Raw genomic sequence first — 19736 nt, 5'->3', positions numbered from 1 at the left:
TTGAACATTCTTACAGTTGTTACTTGTCTGTTTGGGGGGAACTATTAAAGCACCCTAAACCGCTCCATTCTCTCTCCTCCTGTGTTCGCTATTGGGCTCCACAAGAACCCCTTTTCCTCACACCCTGTAAATGTACAGTAAATGTCCTAACCCAATAATACATGAGACCCTCTTCTTGGGACCAAGTAAGGTTGTCGATATTCCAATGTACAGTTTTGCTTGTACAGTTGTACAGTTTCCCCCACCCTGTCTACCCAACCCCCCCCCGCCCTGTATATGTATATACTCTCTTTTTTAGACTCTTTTTGTATCACAAACAGTACTGTATTTGTAAATCTGGTATGTCATAAATGTATAGATGTAGGCTGTCTATCTGTATGTCGTGTATGTTATGATGAATTGAAAATGGGGGACCCTGATGTAAACAAGACGAAAGTCTTTCTCTGGTCTGCATCCCCTTAACAAGTGTGTGTATTGAGCTGTACTGTATTGTACCCATTCTGCAATCAGTTAATAAAGTTTTCAATCAATCACGCGAGCCGCTCTGGAATGTTGTTCCATCAGAGAGGGGGGGGGGGGGGGGGCTTGTGGTGGTAATGTGAGCGGCTATCGGAGCATCATTACGTAGTACTTAAAAGACAAGCAACTAGGGATGTCCCATATTATCGGCCTACCAATATTATCGGCCGATATTGGCATTAAAATGTGATATCGGAAATTATCAGTGTCGGTTTTCAAAAAAATATATATATATTCTTATTTTTATTTTTCATTTATTTAACCTTTATTTACCCATAGGAAAGCAAGTAAGAACAAATTCAGATTTTATTTATTGTGAAAAGTATGCATAATGTTGTGTTAATTCCACAACAAGAGATATGCAATGTTAATTCCCTGAAATTATAAAAAAAATTGTGGGGGGGAACCCCACATATATCGGTATCGGTTGATATTGGTTGATATCGGTATCGGAAATTAAGAGTTGGACAATATCGGTATATTAATAATTCTGTCTCATGAACATTGGCAAGCTTTCCATTTTGCACAAAATGAGTTCCCTTCTATCACTAACATTATTGTTTAAGCATTTTTGGTTGAAATTAATAAAGTTAGTTATAAGGTTTTTAATTTGTCATTAAAAATAACTACACTTAGCAGCCTGTCGTTCAGTGCTGTTGCCTAATACAGCCAGGAGTCTACGCTGTGGTGATGTCAGTCAGCAGCGCCAGCGTGAAGTGTAGTTCCTCAGTGAACAAAAACATAAATGTTGTTATTTAGCTACTTTTACGATTAATTGCAAATTTGTTCATGTTGAGCTATAGATTGTGGATGAATACACACAGAAAGGTACACCATGCCAATGTTCATGGTTTATTTGTTTTAAACGAGACAATTTAGAAATGGGTCTGTTAACAGAATTCGGCTATAGGGCGACAATAATGTGGTCAAGAGGCATGGTTTCTATCTTGAGCCTTAACTGGCGTGGTTTATTATTCACATGGCAGAGCAGTAACACTACAGGTCTTCTCTCACTGAGAGACTGGGGGAAAGAGGAAGAAGTGGGAGGAGACACCTCTATTTATACTCGCCACCTGGTGGTGTTCCTGAGTGTCTCCGCCTAGAGCGCCCTCTAGTGGAAACAGTTATATATGCAGTTAGACAGTTACTAACAATCCTACACAGAACCTCTGCCTTCAACACTCCCACTTAGGATTTAGCATACTGGATAACTTCTTGGAAAAACATTTTACAAAGGAAATAATATAATCCAAAAACATCAACAGGGTATGACAGTCAATACTTTCACATTAAACATGACCCTTGCAAATCCCTTCAATTTTAATTTGGAACAGGTTTCCTCATAGTGTCTGCTACTCTGTCGTCCGTTGGACAGTAAACCGGTGTCATTCTTTCTTCTCTGATGACAGATCTGATGAGATGATATTTTCTATATTGGCATGTTTACATCTATGTCGACACACTGGGTTCCTAGCAATCACAATGGTTCCCTGGTTGCCCTCATAAACAACAGTGTCCATAATTTTTAACTGATGTTGACAAAATGCCCCTCATCTTCAAAAAACACCTTATCTGGTATAGAGAATACATTCCAATTACCTATTACATATTAAACAATATACTCTGAATCTTATCTCCATCACCTCTAACAGTTGTTCTGGATAAATACACTCATGTATGGTCATAGCTAGAGCCGTATATTCGGCTTCACTAGTTGATAGTATCATTGGGGGCTGCTTCTTTGTTTTCCCACGAAACCAGTGAGTTGTCTGTATTCAAACATTCAGAAAAAATAAATAACGCACATCCTCCGTTTGTTGGTGCTGAGCCAAACTGTAAAAACAGTAGTACATAAGATAAAGCAGGGCTCGCAACTCATTCGTAGTTCCAAGTTGTTTATTTGACAAAAAAAGGCAGATGCGACGTTTCGCATGCTTGAAGAAGACCAGAAGGGTCGAAACGTCGCATCTGCCTTTTTTTGTCAAATAAACAACTTGGAACTACGAATGAGTTGCGAGCCCTGCTTTATCTTTTGTCTGTATTCAAACTCACACAATATCCTGTACCTTTAAGATAACAAAAAAAACATGTTTGGCTGTAATCCAAATGCTCCTCTATGGGGTCAGCCAAATGCTGTGACAATCCACTCTACAAACCATTGGTCAGGGCGGGTACACATTGTTAAATAAATGAGGCTACCCATAGCATCTCTGTAAATTTTTCAGTTTCTGAGCATCCTCCTAATAGTCTAGTCTTTGATCACATGGTGTTTCCCTTGATCTACATTCTTACATGTCTAAACGTTTCAGGGTCTTTCCCACATAGTTACATCATTGAGAACATGGTAAGTCATCCACCTTTGTATTTAAACATGGGATCCATTTTTGTATTTAAACATGGTAAATCATCCACCTTCAGCATTTTAAGCAGTTAGTCACGAACTGTACATTTGTATATGTCGTGGTCTTCAATTCCTCCTCCTGCATTTAAGCAGTTTGCTACGAACCATACATTTGTATATGTCGTGGTTTTCAACACCCTCCTGGATTGAATACACCCATTTTCCTCCCACTGTCTGTCTGCCCTCTGGTAACTTGGTTGAATTCACCCATTTCCCTCCCACTGTCTGTCTGCCCTCTGGTAACTTGGCTGGAGCAAAGGTGTTTGTCCTCTAGGGACCTCATCTCCTCATCCCTTGCTCTCTCCCATTTACTTGATTCGGGGGACAATGTGACCTCTTTAAAGGTTGGGGGTACCCCACTGACTACCCTGTAGCAGTAATCAACGGTGGTAATTGTACTGTCATCCTCGTCACTCCCTCTCCGGGCATAGTCTGTCAGATACTTTGGGGGTTTGTGTTCCCTTGAGGGATACCTCCCACTGCTTGGGGCACTTGACGTCACCCTCGGGTGCTCCTCGTCATCACCCTCTGGGGGTAGCTGACTGTCTGCCTGCACGGCCGTACTAAGTACATTGGGCTGATGTGTCTCTGTTTCTACACACCTTACTCTGGAGTCCAGCTCTGGCTCCTCTGTCTGTGTCTCGCTCTCACATGTTGTCTTTGTTTCTACACACCTTACTCTGGAGTCCAGCTCTGGCTCCTCTGTCTGTGTCTCGCTCTCACATGTTGTCTTTGTGACAAACTTGACTCGCATGTGTTTCTGCACTCTCCCTCTACCGGGATGATAAACTAGGGAAGCAGGGCTTCCCTTGTCGTGCTCTACAAAGAGTCCTTTTACACATCTGGACTCGGGCTTTACCCTATCCTGCAGGTACGCATAACAGACTGATCCAAATCGGTGCATTCTGGCTAGATTACACTTCTTTCCTGTCAGTGCTGTATACGGGGTGGTGCCCGAGTGCTTATTAAAGCACCTGTTTCTGGTGTAAGCGACTTCTTGCACCGCATAATGCCATAGGCTCTTAGGTAAGTTACTATCTACTAGCTACTAGCCATTCCCTCTCTGCCACTCCGTTCTGGTGTGGGGGATATGGACGTGACGTCTCGTGTCTTATCTTGTACCTTCTCAACAGTGATTTGAACTCTCTGTTTGTGAACTCGGTTTCGTTGTCGGACCTCAAGCATCCTACGTTACCATAAGGGGCTATGTCTGCCAGGAATTTCTCTGTGGCCTGGAGTGTGTCACTCTTTGCTTTAAGAAAGTAAACAAACACAAGTCAAGTCAAGTCAAGAGTTTTATTTGTCACGGCATACGAGTATACAATGAAATGCGGGTGGTCTTGCCCGCAACGATGTGCAATACAGTGGGTACAACATATAATAGAATCCAATACAAAAAAAATTGTGCAATAACACACAATGAATTTCCCCAAGGGGATTAATAAAGGAATATCTTAGGTAACAGGTAACATGGTGTGACATCAAAATCGGTATCTGTACATAGTTATTTACAGAGCATATAGGACATGCTAGGTAGCTTTGGTAGTGCAATACACTGTTACTGTTGCTAATACTGATTTAAAGTGGCCTTTCCTTTTGGCAATAAGTGTGAGTGTGTGCGCATGAGTGTGTGCCCGCTCATGTTGAAGTGTTAAAGTGGCTGCTAGTGTGTGAGCGTGCACAGTGTGCGTGTCGTGTGTGTGCTCATGTGTGCTTATGTGTGGATAGTTCAGTGTTCTGTGGTACTCAATGTTCATTGTTCAGGACTCTGATGGCCTGGGGGAAGAAGCTAAGCCTAAGCCTCTCTGTCCTAGTAGCTGGGGTTCGCAGGCGTCTGCCTGACCTCAGCAGCTGAAACAGGCTGTTATTGGGGTGGTGGGGGTCTTTCATTATTCTGCAGGCTCTGGATTTGCACCTCTTGTTGTATAGAGGTAGTGAAATACCCGTGGTACGCTCGGCTGAGCGCACCACTCTCTGTAGGGCCTTCTTGTCCTGTGCCGTGCTGTTTCCATACCAGGCAGTGATGTTTCCGGTCAGGATGCTCTCTACAGCTCCTGAGTAGAAGGACTGGAGTATCTTCCCCGATACTCTGAACTTCCTTAACTGTCTCAGGTGGTAGAGGCGCTGTTTCGCCTTCTTTACTACTGTGTCTATGTGTGTTGACCATGTCAGGTCCTCTGAGATGTGGACCCCCAGGTACTTAAAGCTGCTCACCCTGTCCACGGTAGCCCCGTTAATCATCAGTGGTGTGTGCGTCTCCTGCTGTCCTCTCCTATAATCCACGATCAGCTCCTTGGTTTTACCAATGTTCAGGAGCATGCTGTTGTCCTGGCACCAGCGTTCCAGTACCTCAACCTCCTCCCGGTAGGCCTTCTCGTCGTTGTCCGAGATCAGCCCCACCACCACCGTGTCGTCTGCGAACTTCACTATGGAGTTGGAGCTGAACACTGCTCCTGTGCAGACATCTGTAAAAGACTGTACATATCTAAAGCCTCCTATGGACTCGTTGCTTACTGGACCGGCTAGATCCGTGTTAACTAATGCAAGTGGTACCTTTACTTTTTCTGTGGGATTTCTGTTTCTCGGTTGAGTAAACTTCCCCGTTTTGCACACTACACATTCTTTATCAGGTCTACGCTTTTCAGCTTCAATGTGCATGCCTTCTGTCACTGCTTGCAGTTTCAGTAAATCCTCGTAATTACAATGACCCATAATCTCATGCCATGTCTGAATATCGTGGCTGACAGTTACTTTACACATATCATTGTCACCATTACACTTGTCGTTGTCATTACACTCTGTTTGCAGGTAATACACTCTCTTGTACATCTTTATGTCAAACCGTGTACCGTCAGGTTCTACAAGAAAATGTTTACCTTTATCGAAGAATACCTCGGATCCGTCTCACGTCGACCGTCGCTGCCATCGTGTCCGCTGCCGTCATCTCGTCCACAGCCGTTATCTTGTCCGTAGCCACCGTCTTGTCCGCAGCCACCATCTTGTCCGGAGCCGCCATTTTGTCCGTGGCCGCCGTCTCATCCATGACCGCCGTCTCGTCCATGCGCGTACCGCGCGCTCTGGTCGTGTTTCTTCATGCACGCTCTGTCTGTGTGCCCCGTGGATTTGCAGAAGCTACACCAGACAGTCTTTGTGCAGTCGCCTCTCCGATGGCCTTTCTCTCCGCATTGCCAACACGCCAGTTCCGTCGTGGTCCTGGTCCTCTCCCTTGGCGTTGCTCGGGCCTTTAGCACCCTCTCTCCCGCCTCCACGGCGGCTGGGTGGGTATCTTCTGAGGCCTCGAAGTTCCTTAACTTAGCCTTGAACTGTCCCAACGTCATGTCCGTTGAACCATGTGTTACCAGGAGTGTGAACGGTTTGTACAGCTCCGGTAGTCCTCTCATCATCATCGCCATCATTAGCCCATCGCTTGGTGCTTCTCCGGCACTCCTCAATGGCGTCGTGATCTGCTCCGCTCTGTTGACGTATTCGGTCACAGTCTCGGTGGGCCCCTTCCTCAGGGCCGTTAGTGCTCTGTAGAAGGCCACGACTCTGGGTCTTCCTCGCCCGATGTAATGCTCTCTCAACACCTCCAGGCTTTCTCGGCCTCAGTCTTTAGTGTCGCGGAATATCAGCCCCAGGCTGGTGTCGTCGAGCAGCGGCGCTAACTCACAGTACGCGTCTGCGTTACGCTGGTCGTCCAGGGCTTGCTCTTCCGCCGTTAGTGGTCCCGTGGGGGCCGTCAAGATCATCGTCTTCAGTCCCGCACCGTGCATGCAGCATAACATGCGCTCTTCCCAGAGCTCATAGTCCTCGGCTCTTCCGTTGAACGAGGGCCATTTGCTCTTTCCTTTTGTCGCCATCCTCTTGTTGATGGTAGGCGTAGCTTTAGCTCTTGTTGGCCTAGCGTCTAGCCACGCGGTTCTCCCGGTGCTAACCTAGCCTATACTTTAGCTAAACTGGCTACCCTTTATTATTTCGCCCCTGCGTGATCTGGGCCCATAACCTGTTGACAGAGTCAGCTATGGGGCGACAATAATATGTTCATGAGGCATGGTTTCTATCTCCGCCTATAGCGCCCTCCAGTGGAAACAATTATACATAGTTAGAGAGTTACTAAGTTACTTACAATCATATATAACCTCTAACTTTAACAAGCACCTTGGCCTTACAGGTTAACAGTGATAGTAATGTGTTTTATTGGTGACCAGTGGTGGCAGGACAGAGTGTTCATCAAGCTTTCCCAGAATACCACAGAAGAAGACTCAGCTGGAGGATTTGAAAGTTAGGAGAGAAAAGATAAATCTGATGCTGTATTTCAGCTGCAGCTTGTGTTTTCACCCCATCAGCCTTTGTCGAGACTCTTTGAGCTTTCTGTTGATCCCTTCGAAAACACAGTGCGAACTTGCAATAATTAGTTAGGTTCAAATTTCAAGTTCAAGTTTCTTTATTAGTTGTCATACAAATACAGAATACTTTTATATGAAATGCTTTTTTCTGTTTTGCTCCTGAGAGTATGCTAGATAAAAAGGGCAAGTTATTGACTTAACCCATAGAATCCGCTGTGTTTCATTATAGAGCTTTGTACATACAATGGACCTCATTCACTAACATTCTCGTAAGTTTCCTCGTAAATAACCTTGTAAGAAGCTTGTAAGAGGAAACCTACGATAGTCCTCCTCCGGATACCTGAACGCGTGGAGAGGTGCTCGTAAATTGGCAAAATGGTTGAATGAAGAACATCACTCATTCTTAAACTGAAAGCGCGTTCTCGTATACCTGAATATGCATACAGAAACGCCCCGCCAGCTCCTTATAGCGCATGAAGGGGCGTGTGCGCAAACTGATTCAACACCCCGCCAGCTCCTTATAGGGCATGAAGGGCCGTGTGCAAACTGATTCAACACCCCGCCAGTTCCTTATAGGGCATGAAGGGCCGTGTGCAAACTGTTCAACAGCTCCTTATTTATACCGGAAGGGAGAGGCTAAGCATTGCATCTGGGTTGTGCTGACCCTCATATTCAACAGGTAGTGCGGAAGTGCTTTGCGACTGATCAAAATTAGATTAGATTAAAAAATATTGTCATTACAAGTACAATCCAATGTACGTAATGTACATTAGTGCGTCATTGCTAATAAACTATAGATTTATAATATATATTATTAAATATATAGCCTACACGAAAGGAATGGGGTATGCTGAGAGCAAAATGTAGATGTGTCCAGTCTATTCCACTATAGCCATATCCACGCGATTGAGTTTAGTTCTTATTTATTTATGTATTTATTCACTGTCATTTACAGTGTTTGTGTAGTATGTTTATGTATTTTCGGACATCACGATGCCTGGGACGGGGAGAAAACAGAGAAAAATCGGAGAAAGAGAGATACAAAAAAATAATAATAATAATAATTACACGATGTGGGGTCCCCAAAAGAAATCCTAAATAAAATGGGGTCACGGTATGAAAAAGTTTGAGAACCCCTGCTTTAGTAGAATTGTAAGTAGGAAAGACAATACATTTTTATATGAAAGGGAACAATCTGAATCAATGTATTGGGAAATGAATGTACAGACATCTTGCCAAAATAAATTACAGAACTAGTTGGAACGAGTTGACAAAATGAGCAGTCTACATCAACGTCCTTTTTATATCTTTGTAGAAATACCTTGGATACTGTTAGGGATTGGTGTGTTGGCGGAGGACCCAAATGCAAACAGGACGAGTAGAGGCAATAGGCAATATCGAGACAAGGAGCCAGGGGTGAAATGTCAAAAGTATAATGCTTTACTGAGCAAAAACCAGGATAGCACAGCAATGGCTGGCAGAGGGCAAAATACAAAAACAAAGAATAAATCTCATAAATGAGAGCAAGTCCCAAAAGCACAAACAAAATCACTGCAAGGCAGGCAAGGAAAAACATGAACAAACTGACTACAAATAAAACCCTAACAAACTAGACAAACTTTACACGAAAACAAAGAAGGGTGGAACAAACAAAATAACACTAGGAAACTTACTAGAAACACTGGAGACCAGAACATGAACAAGGAACGAGGAACAGCAAACAGCAAGGACACCAAAACACAAGCAAACAAACACTAGTAGGGAAACCCAACAATGAACCGACAACAAGGGTAGGGAACACACACCAGATATAGGGGTAACAATTAACACTAAAGAGACAGCAGGGAAATTAGCTAAATGAGACGCACATGGGGTGAGACAACCAGGAAGGAACACACAAGAAATAACTGAACACTAGACAGAGTAACATAACAATCATACAACTACACAAGGAACTAATAAACAAGGAACATAACAATTAACAGGGGAACAAGAGACAAAGTAGCAGGGGAAGGGCACAGAGAGACATGTAGACATTAAAGATCCACCAGTGCACCAGGAGGGTATGCATGAGGGAGATAAGGGGAAGTTCGGATGAATGTCCAGCAGGGGGAGGTACAGAGTGAGGAGCATAGTTCATGAGTGGAGGACTATTGTTCATGGGTGGAGGGATATTGTTCATGGGTGGAGGTGGGAAGGAGGGAGCAGCAGGCGAACAGATACTTTGTTCTATGGTCTATTATTTTATTATCTATGTACCTACCCTACCTGTACCCCGCCCCCCATGCTGCTGTTTTAATAAAGGAAAACATCTCAAAGCATGTATATCACGGTTATTATTGCTCTTTTTAGAAACAGATCTTACCAAACAGATCTTACTTAGTAACAACAGGATCCAATGGCAGTAAAGTCAGTGCTACTGAGTTTCTAAGAAGCAGCCGTTCTGGACACAGGAAGTGACTTGGTTGGTCAGCCGTTCTGGACACACAGGAAGTGACTTGGTTGGTCAGCCGTCCTGGACACACAGGAAGTGACTTGGTTGGTCAGTCGTCCTGGATGCCTTTTCTTTAAAGGCAGCCCAAGAGTCCTTCCGCGTTTCTCTGATTGCCCGCGACGCCCCACGTGACAACGCCGCCGCACGTCTGCCGCGGAGCTCTGCCGCGGCATTATGCAGCCGTAATCCCCCCTCTTTTAACATCGACAGTTAGCTCAACTCGCTCGCCGCCTTGCTGTGGAACCTGCGGTGCGTTGGTGACAAGTTCGAATCCCTTTTTCTTTTTTTTTACCGTGCATTCTTTCGCCGGTTAAGTTTAGGCATTGTTTCGGAGTTGGTTAAGGTTAGGGTTAAGTTTAGGCATTGTTTCGGAGTTGGTTAAGGTTCGGGTTAAGTTTAGGCATTGTTTCGGAGTTGGTTAAGGTTCGGGTTAAGTTTAGGCATTGTTTCGGAGTTGGTTAAGGTTCGGGTTAAGTTTAGGCATTGTTTCGGAGTTGGTTAAGGTTAGGGTTAAGTTTAGGCATTGTTTCGGAGTTGGTTAAGGTTAGGGTTAAGTTTAGGCATTGTTAAGGAGTTGGTTAAGGTTAGAGTTTGTCGCAGAGCATGGCAATAGAATGCAGCCTATTTCCGCACTGCCGCTCTCTCGCGCTGCCGCGGTCACATGGGCGTTGCGGCCAATCAGAGAAACGCGGAAGGACTCTTGGGCTGCCTTTAAAGAAGACGCGTCCTGGATACACAGGAAGTGAATTGGTTGGTCAGCCGTCCTGGACACAGGAAGTGACTTGGTTGGTCAGCCGTCCTGGACACAGGAAGTGACTTGGTTGGTCAGCCGTCCTGGACACAGGAAGGGCCTTGGTTGGTCAGCCGTTCTGGACACAGGAAGTTTACCTCCAGGTTCTGCAGCTCGCCTGCATCTTCCTGCATCACCTGTTCGAAAAACTGCTTATGATTATTGTATAATATACATGGTGTATAATGTCTTATACAGGTATTGTATAATATACATGGTGTATAATGTTCTATACAGGTATTGTATAATATACATGTTGTATAATGTCTTATACAGGTATTGTATAATATACATGGTGTATAATGTTTTATACAGGTATTGGTAACACTTTATAATAACACTCAGTTATAAGACCTTTATAAGGTATTTGTAGATAATGAACTAATCATGAACAAATCATTTATATTAGGGATGCTCGAAATTGGCTTTTTTACCGATACCGATATACCGATATTGTCCAACTCTTAATTTCCGATACCGATATCAACCGATATCACATATTAATGCCGATAGTGGCCGATAATATCGGTAGGCCGATAATATTGGACATCATTTCTATAGAAATGTTAAAAAAAAAAAAAAAAAAAAAAAAAACGATACCGATATTTTCCGATATCACATTTTAATGCAGATATCGGCCGATAATATCGGTAGGCCGATAATATCGGACATCCCTAATTTATATACATTCGTAAATTATTATTAAATCATTTATAACTATATTTGTATAACATTTACAAATGAGTTCTACATTATTTATAACTCATTAACAACATTGTTTGTACTTGATTTGTTCATCATTAAATAATGTTGTTTAATGTGTAGTAACACATTTGTAGATGCTTTGAAAAATGGATATGAAAAAAACGACTATACTGTACCTAAACTTTTTTGTTCATGTTCAACAAATGATATGTTAAGACATTCATAAAACATTTATAAATCATTTGCAGATGCTATTGTGTGCCCTAATCTAAAGTGAAGCCTATTCATCATTAATGATGAATGAATTATGAATAGTCTTCACTTCAGATTAGGGCACACAATAGCACCTGCAAATGATTTATAGATGTTTTATGAATGTCTTAACAAATCATTTGTTAAACATGAAAAGACAAGTCTGGTAATTGCTTTCAAGTCAAGTCAAGTCAAGAGATTTATTTGTCACGGCATACAAGTATACAATGAAATGCGGGTGGTCTTTGAGTGTTAACAAATGTCTAATAGTTTGTTAAATATTTGTTGACTTTTTCATCACGTTACAAATGTTGTAGACAGCTTTCGGATCCACCCTTCTTTGTGACATAAAACTGTCACAGAATTAGGGTTATAGATAAATGCAATTTTATTAGCACAAACAAAGCAACAACCAATAAACATTGTTTATAAGAAAAAGAAAAAGAGTCTCTTTTGACACGCCATATACATGTAACCTCACTAGGACCCAGGAGTATGTACAGTAGAGGAAGTCACTTGAGACTTGAAAGTTGAAAGTTCACGTTTGTTCTCGTCAGTTTGAATGGAGCTACACGTTATACTAGCAGAGCCAATTAATTTATGCTGCCCCACGCTTTTAAGGTATGAGCAGGCTAAACACCCTTTTTGTTGGTAAATCTATTCCATCATTTCCGACCTACAACTTAATAGTCCTATATTTTGTGTAGACGTACTTGATGTGGTTGGACCTTTCCTCATTCCTGTGAACGCAGTTGCTGGCTGGCTAATGTGCGCTCAGTATATGTATGTGGGCCGACGTGTGTATGCTACATGAGGGTAATAATTATTTGTATTTTCAGGCTGTATAGGCGCCGATACAGCCTGAAAATACAAATAATTATTACCCTTGTGTCATCATCACATACCGCAATATACTGAGCACACATTAGGAACAAACACATCATTCAAATATGTAACGTTAGAGCCCACCACATCAAGTACGTCTACACAGAATATAGGACTATTAAGTTGTAGGTCGGAAATGATGGAATAGATTTACCAACAAAAGGGGTGTTTAGCCTGCTCATACCTTAAAAACATGGGGCAGCATAAATTCATTGGCTCTGCTAGTATAACATGTAGCTCCATTCAAACTGACGAGAACAAACGTGAACCTTCAACTTTCAAGTCTCAAGTGACTTCCTCTACATACTCCTGGGTCCTAGTGTCCCCCAGGTTACATGTATATGGCGTGTCAAAAGAGACTCTTTTTCTTTTTATTATAAACAATGTTTATTGGTTGTTGCTTTGTTTGTGCTAATAAAATTGCATTTATCTATAACCCTAATTCTGTCACTGTTTTATATCACAAAGAAGGGTGGATCCGAAAGCTGTCTACAACATTTGTAACGTGATGAAAAAGTCAACAAATATTTAACAAACTATTAGACATTTGTTAATGATGAATGAATGATGAATAGTCTTCACTTCAGATTAGGGCACACAATAGCATCTGCAAATGATACAGTATAGTCGTTTTTTCATATCCATTTTTCAAAGCATCAACAAATGTGTTACTACACATTAAACAACATTATTTAATGATGAACAAATCAAGTACAAACAATGTTGTTAATGAGTTATAAATACTGTAGAACTAATTTATAAATGTTATACAAATAGTTATAAATTATTTAATAATAATTTACAAATGTATATAAATGATTTGTTCATGATTAGTTCATTATCTACAAATACCTTATAAAGGTCTTATAACTGAGTGTTATTATAAAGTGTTTGATTGATTGATTGATTGATTGATTGAAACGTTTATTAACAGATTGCAGAATGGGTACAGTACAGTACAGCTCAATACATACAATTGTTAAGAGGATGCAGACCTGAGAAAGACTTTCGTCTTGTTTCCATCAGGGTCCTCCATTTTCAATTCATCATATGACACACACGACATACAGATAGACAGTACTGCTACATCTATACATTTATGACATACCAGATTTTCAAATACAGTACTGTTTGTGATACTAAAAAAATCCAGAAAAAGAGTGTATATACATTTGACATAGAAACTGTGCATTGGGGGAGGTTGGGTAGGTGGGGTGGGGCTGTACATTGGAGGTGGGGGGGGGGGGGTTGGGTAGGGGGGGGGGCACTGTACATTGGAATACTGACCTACATTTGACATAGAAACTGTACATTGGAGGAGGTTGGGTAGGTGGGGTGGGGTTGGGTGGGGCTGTACATTGGAGGTGGGGGGGGGGGGGGGGGGTTGGGTACATTGGAATACTGACAAAGCCATGCTTGGTCTTTATTGTACAACTGGGTTAGGACATTTGTAGGGGCCAGTTTTGAATTGCAGTCTCCCGTAGGTGTTCTTTGAGAGTGTTTTTGAAGGTGGGTAGTGATTCACATTCCTTTACAGCTTTGGGTAGGGCGTTCCACATTGTTGTGGCATAATTGCGAAACGTGTTTAGTCCCTTGTTTGAGCCGAATCTGGGTTTTACATGATTTGTGGAGCTCCCTCTGGTGTTGTGATCGTGGTATTCACTGACCTTTGGGAAGTATTTTGACATGTACATGGGTACCTTGGCCGTGTATCTTGTAGACCAGGCCCATTGCAAGTTGCTGTACTCTGTCGTCTACTCTAAGCCATCCTAGGTTGGCAAAGTGTGCAGGGGTGAGGTGGGTTCTAGGAGTCAGGTCAAGCAGTAGTCTGACTAGTTTGTTTTGAGATGTTTGTAATTTGGTTTTTATACCCAGGTGGCCAGCATACTCGGCCCGATTCCGGCTACCGGTCGGCACACTCGGCACATGTCCGGCACGGCACGCCAACGATGAGCCGGATCTGTCCCGGTAATGGTTGCCGTGCCAGAGCCGCCTCGGCTCGCCAAAGATAAACCGGCTCTGGCCCGGCTCTGGTTGCCGGGGCAGAGCCGACTCGGGCTCGCCAAAGATAAACCGGCTCTGGCCTGGCTCTGGTTGCCGGGGCAGAGCCGACTCGGGCTCGCCTGTTACGTTCTGGACACCGACTGAGGTCGGTGACCACCCACATTCCTGGCATATGTCACTGGGCTTGTCACCTGTCCTTTCCCTGTCACGGGGGTGTGTGTGGAATGTTGGTATTTGGTGTCTATGTAACCTACCTGTCTTCTGCTTGTTCATTGTCAGGTCTTCACTAATTGCGTTCGGGGAAAACGCGGACGGTTCAACTCTGGACCTCCAATAAGCTCCTATTTACCTTATTTCCTGCCTGTGCTATTTAGCATTGATCTCTCTTAGAAATTACTCTTGTGTTCTTACTATTAAAGTCGAACCTGTTCAAGAGTAAACACTCTCCGTCTCTGTGATTGCCTTCACCCATTGGAACTCACCTACCTCCATTCCTGACAGAAGACCTGACCATCAGAGTTCCATGGAGGCAATCATGGAGATGCTCCAGGCGCAGAGGGCGGCCCAGGAGCGGATGGAAGAACATCAACAGCTGGTCAGCGCCGAGTTAGTCCGACTCAACGGGATCGTCGGCTCATCCCAAGCGGTGGCGCAGCCGGCGTTGGCCACAGCCCGACAAGCCCAAGAAGGAGTGGCTGGAGTTCAGTTGGCGACGGGAGAAGCAGCGGTCCACGCAGAGGAGAGTCGGGGGTGTTCGGGGTCCAGGAACGGTCCCACGAGCCACGACTGCAGGCGCCCGCTCGCTCTGATGGATCACCGGATGGATGTCGGGAATTCATCACCCAGTGTCTACTCGTTTTCCGGCTGCAACCACGATCATTTCCATCGGAGATAGCACAGGTAGCATATATTATCACGCTACTCACCGGTCAAGCTCTCTCCTGGGCTACGGCGGAATTAGAGGCGGGAGCGATAATCTGCGACAGTCTGGACGCCTTTACCCGGGAGTAGAGAAGAGTATTCGATACTTCCCGGGTACTCTCGATCTTCGAGGCTGGCGGTCGTCTTCTCCGCACGGTCGCAGCTTACGCTATCAATTTTCGGATCTTGGCTCGGGAGACAGCTTGGTCGGAGAACGTCTGCGTGGTTCTGTTCGTCAGGGGACTCTCAGCGCGGATGCGAGATGCGCTCTCCGCGCGTGAGATCCCCGAGCAGCTGGAAGTGCTGATCAACACCACCATCAAGATGGACAATCGGCACCAGGAGAGGGAGAAGGAGCGTGTCAACAACACCCAGGTATGTTTTCCTTCTTCTCCTCGTGTTGATACATCCATGCATTATACGAGTGGGCCACTGGGTGATGAATCCATGCAGCTTGGAGCGCTGTCGCTCTCGGACGACGAGAGGCAGCGCTTCATCAAAGAGCGACGCTGTTTCCGGTGCGGTCGCACCGGTCACCGCTTCGGCAGCTGTCGGGTCTAGGCTGTATCAGCTCGGCGCCAGTCGGGAATAGAAGGTGCGCCGTCAGGCTTCGAGAAAGCGCCAGCAGGTGGGCTCATTCCTGCCAAGCCCACTGATTCACGTACATTTTTTGAGGTGGCGATCAACTGTGGGGGTGACATTAGGGGAACTAAGGCTCTCATTGACTCAGGGGCGGCGGGCAATTTTATTCACGTGGGATTGGTGAAGGAGTGGGGAACCCCAGTGGAGGATTTAGGGGTTCCCTTAGCGGTTTACGCCCTGGACGGTCGGTCCCTGGGCAGTGGGAGCGTCACCCAGCGCACGGTTCCATTACACATCCGGGTGGCGGGTGGGGAGTGGGAATGGGTTACATTTTTTGTCATCTTTTCCCCCTATTCTGTCATGGTGTTGGGTCATCCCTGGTTGTCATCACGTGTTCATATTATTAATTGGAGCACGGGCGAACTCTCAACGGCGGCCGACGTCAAGTCGATCGTCAGCGGGAGTTTACCCAAACCCTTGTCTTCCCCCCCCTCTTCCCTTTTGTCTCCTCCCTCTTTCTCCAGGATAGTGGGGAGCGTGGCAGATTCTGATCTACCCTCTAATCCCGATTTGATAGGGGTGCCTGAGATCTATTGGGACCTGGCGGACGTTTTTAGCAAAACGCGTGCTAAAGCACTTCCGCCTCATAGATCATACGACTGTCCCATTAATCTTCTACCCGGTACCTCCCCGCCTCGCAGGCGAATGTTCTCTCTCTCACGCCCCGAAACCTTGGCCATGAACACCTACATAGAGGAGGCATTGCTTGCGGGGCACATACGCCCGGCCACTTCCCCTGCCGGCGCTGGCTTCTTCTTTGTTGATAAGAAAGATGGGGATCAGCGCCCGTGCATTGATTATAGGGGATTGAATGACATTTCCATCAAGAACCGATATCCTTTACCTCTCATGGACACGGCCTTTGAGTGCTTACAGGGGGCACAGGTATTTTCTAAACTTGACTTACGTAATGCATACAATCTGGTCAGGATTAGAGAAGGAGACGAGTGGAAGACTGCATTTAACACACCCAATGGGCACTATGAGTATTTGGTCATGCCCTTTGGTTTGGCTAATGCTCCGGCAGTCTTCCAAGCCCTAGTTAACGACGTGCTGCAGGACTTGATTGGGGTGTCGGTGTTTGTTTACTTAGATGATATTCTGATTTTTTCTCGCGATATGGTGCAACACCAACTGCACGTTCGGGAGGTGCTAGACCATCTCCTCAAGCATCAACTATTCGTTAAGGCTGAGAAGTGTGTGTTTCACACTGACACCGTGTCCTTCCTGGGCTTTGTGTTGACAAAGGGCGATCTGCGCATGGATCCAGCCAAGGTGAGTGCAGTTTTGGACTGGCCACGGCCTTCGTCGCTCAAGGGGTTACAACGGTTTTTGGGCTTTGCAAATTTTTACAGGCGCTTTATTCGCAACTTTAGCGCCTTAGCCAATCCATTAACAGCTCTCACTAAGTCCTCTCTCCCTGGCTTTGAATGGTCGCCTAGGGCAGAGTCGGCCTTCTGCGATCTTAAACGTCGATTTACATCCGCTCCTGTATTGATCCGCCATGACGCAGAGGTTCCGTTCATTGTGGAGGTGGATGCCTCTGACATTGCGGTGGGGGGGGGTGCTCTCTCAGAGATGCTTAAAGGATGGGAAAGTGCACCCGTGTGCTTTTTTCTCTCGCCGTCTGTCACCAGCCGAGCGTAATTACGACGTGGGTAATCGGGAGTTATTGGCGATCAAATTGGCACTGGAGGAGTGGAGACATTGGTTAGAGGGGGCGACACATCCTTTCATTGTTTGGACTGATCATAAGAACTTGGCTTACATCCAAGGGGCTAAACGCCTTAACGCTCGCCAGGCCAGGTGGACGTTGTTCTTCACACGATTTCGATTTACCATCTCCTATAGACCCGGCTCCAAGAATATCAAACCTGACACTTTGTCGCGCCAGTTTGATCTTCCTGGTCGGGAGGAGCAGCCCCATCCCATTATTCCACCGGCCTTGATTTTGGCACCCGTGTCTTTGGGCATAGAGAGGGTGGTAAGGTCGGCGCTAACGCGGGAGCCCGATCCGGGTGGGGGTCCTCCGGGACGGTCGTATGTTCCCAAGGCGGCGCGCTCACGCTTGCTACAGTGGGCACATGCGTCATCCGTCACCAGCCACCCAGGGGCAACCAGGACCCTGGAATTTATCCGTAGGAGGTTCTGGTGGCCGACAGTGGAGGGGGATATGCGTTCCTTTGTGGCGGCCTGTCCGGTGTGCGCACGTAGTAAGACCTCTCGACGGGCACCGGCGGGTCTCCTCCGACCACTTCCTATTCCTAAACGACCCTGGTCACACATATCTCTGGACTTTATTTCTGGTCTTCCCCTTTCGGACGGGTTCACCACCATTTTGGTGGTGGTGGATCGGTTCTCTAAGGCGGCTCACTTTGTCCCTCTCCCCAAGCTTCCATCGGCCCGGGAGACTGCTGATTTAGTTATACAGCATGTCTTTCGGGTCCACGGGCTGCCAGTGGATATCGTGTCGGACCGGGGTCCTCAGTTCGCCTCCAGGTTCTGGAAGCCGTTTGCCGCCGGCCTCTGCGCCTCTGTCAGTCTGTCATCTGGGTTCCATCCGCAGTCGAACGGGCAGACGGAGCGGGTCAACCAGGATTTGGAGGGGGTCTTGAGATGCTACAGAAGGTTTCGGTTAGTACCCAACGGCAAGCTAACCGTAAGCGTCGTCCGGCTCCAGTTTACCGTCCAGGGCAGCGGGTTTGGCTTTCCACCCGGGATCTCCCTCTCCGGGTGGAATCCAAGAAGCTGGCTCCTCGCTTTATAGGACCATTTAAAGTGATTCATCGGGTTAATCCAGTGGCTTACAAGCTACGACTTCCGAGCTCTATGAGGGTTCATCCGACGTTTCATGTGTCCCTGTTGAAGCCATTCCACCTCTCATCGCCCTTGGCCCCGCCACTGCCTGTGGTTCCTCCGCCCCGGTTTATTGGCGGTCAACCCATTTACACGGTGCGGAGGATACTGGGTTGTAGGCGGAGGGGTAGGGGGTTTCAGTTCTTGGTGGATTGGGAGGGGTACGGGATAGAAGAGCGTACTTGGGTGCCTCAAAGGGATATTTTAGATCCCAGCCTGATCGTTGATTTCCGGCGGCTGAATCCCGAGGCTCCTAGGTGAACGTCTGGTGCCGTTCGTCGGGGGAGGGTACTGTTACGTTCTGGACACCGACTGAGGGCGGTGACCACCCACATTCCTGGCATATGTCACTGGGCTTGTCACCTGTCCTTTCCCTGTCAATTAGTGCTGTCACTTAGGGGTGGTTCCTGATTGGCTGTCACGGGGGTGTGTGTGGAATGTTGGTATTTGGTGTCTATGTAACCTACCTGTCTTCTGCTTGTTCATTATCAGGTCTTCACTAATTGTGTTCGGGGAAAACGCGGACGGTTCAACTCTGGACCTCCAATAAGCTCCTATTTACCTTATTTCCTGCCTGTACTATTTAGCATTTATCTCTCTTAGAAATTACTCTTGTGTTCTTACTATTAAAGTCGAACCTGTTCAAGAGTAAACACTCTCCGTCTCTGTGATTGCCTTCACCCATTGGAACTCACCTACAGTACCTCCATTCCTGACACTCACCAAAGATAAACCGGCTCTGGCCCGGCAATGGTTGCCGGGGCAGAGCCGACTCGGGCTCGCCAAAGATAAGCCGGCTCTGGCCCGGCAATGGTTGCCGGGGCAGAGCCGACTCGGGCTCGCCAAAGATAAACCGGCTCTGGCCCGGCAATGGTTGCCGGGGAAGAGCCGAAGTTTCAGTCAAGCGGTGTGATTGGCAGA

At 45.9% G+C, this 19736-nt stretch overlaps 1 protein-coding gene across 1 annotated transcript in view; it reads right to left on the bottom strand.

Moving 5' to 3' along the window:
* Window positions 1-10371: 10371 nt before the first annotated feature.
* Window positions 10372-19736, bottom strand: part of cabcoco1 (ciliary associated calcium binding coiled-coil 1) — a 45856-nt gene continuing 36491 nt past the window's right edge. The window contains exon 7 of the mRNA XM_084322564.1: window positions 10372-10687. Within this exon, the coding sequence (XP_084178690.1) occupies window positions 10684-10687 (4 nt within the window). The 3' untranslated portion in view covers window positions 10372-10683. The remainder of the gene's footprint in view (window positions 10688-19736) is intronic.

Source organism: Notolepis coatsorum (assembly GCF_963971535.1).
Source record: "Notolepis coatsorum genome assembly, chromosome: 10".
NCBI lineage: Eukaryota > Metazoa > Chordata > Actinopteri > Aulopiformes > Paralepididae > Notolepis > Notolepis coatsorum.
Note: the sequence above shows the minus strand (reverse complement) of the source record. Positions and strands in the feature narration are given on the sequence as shown.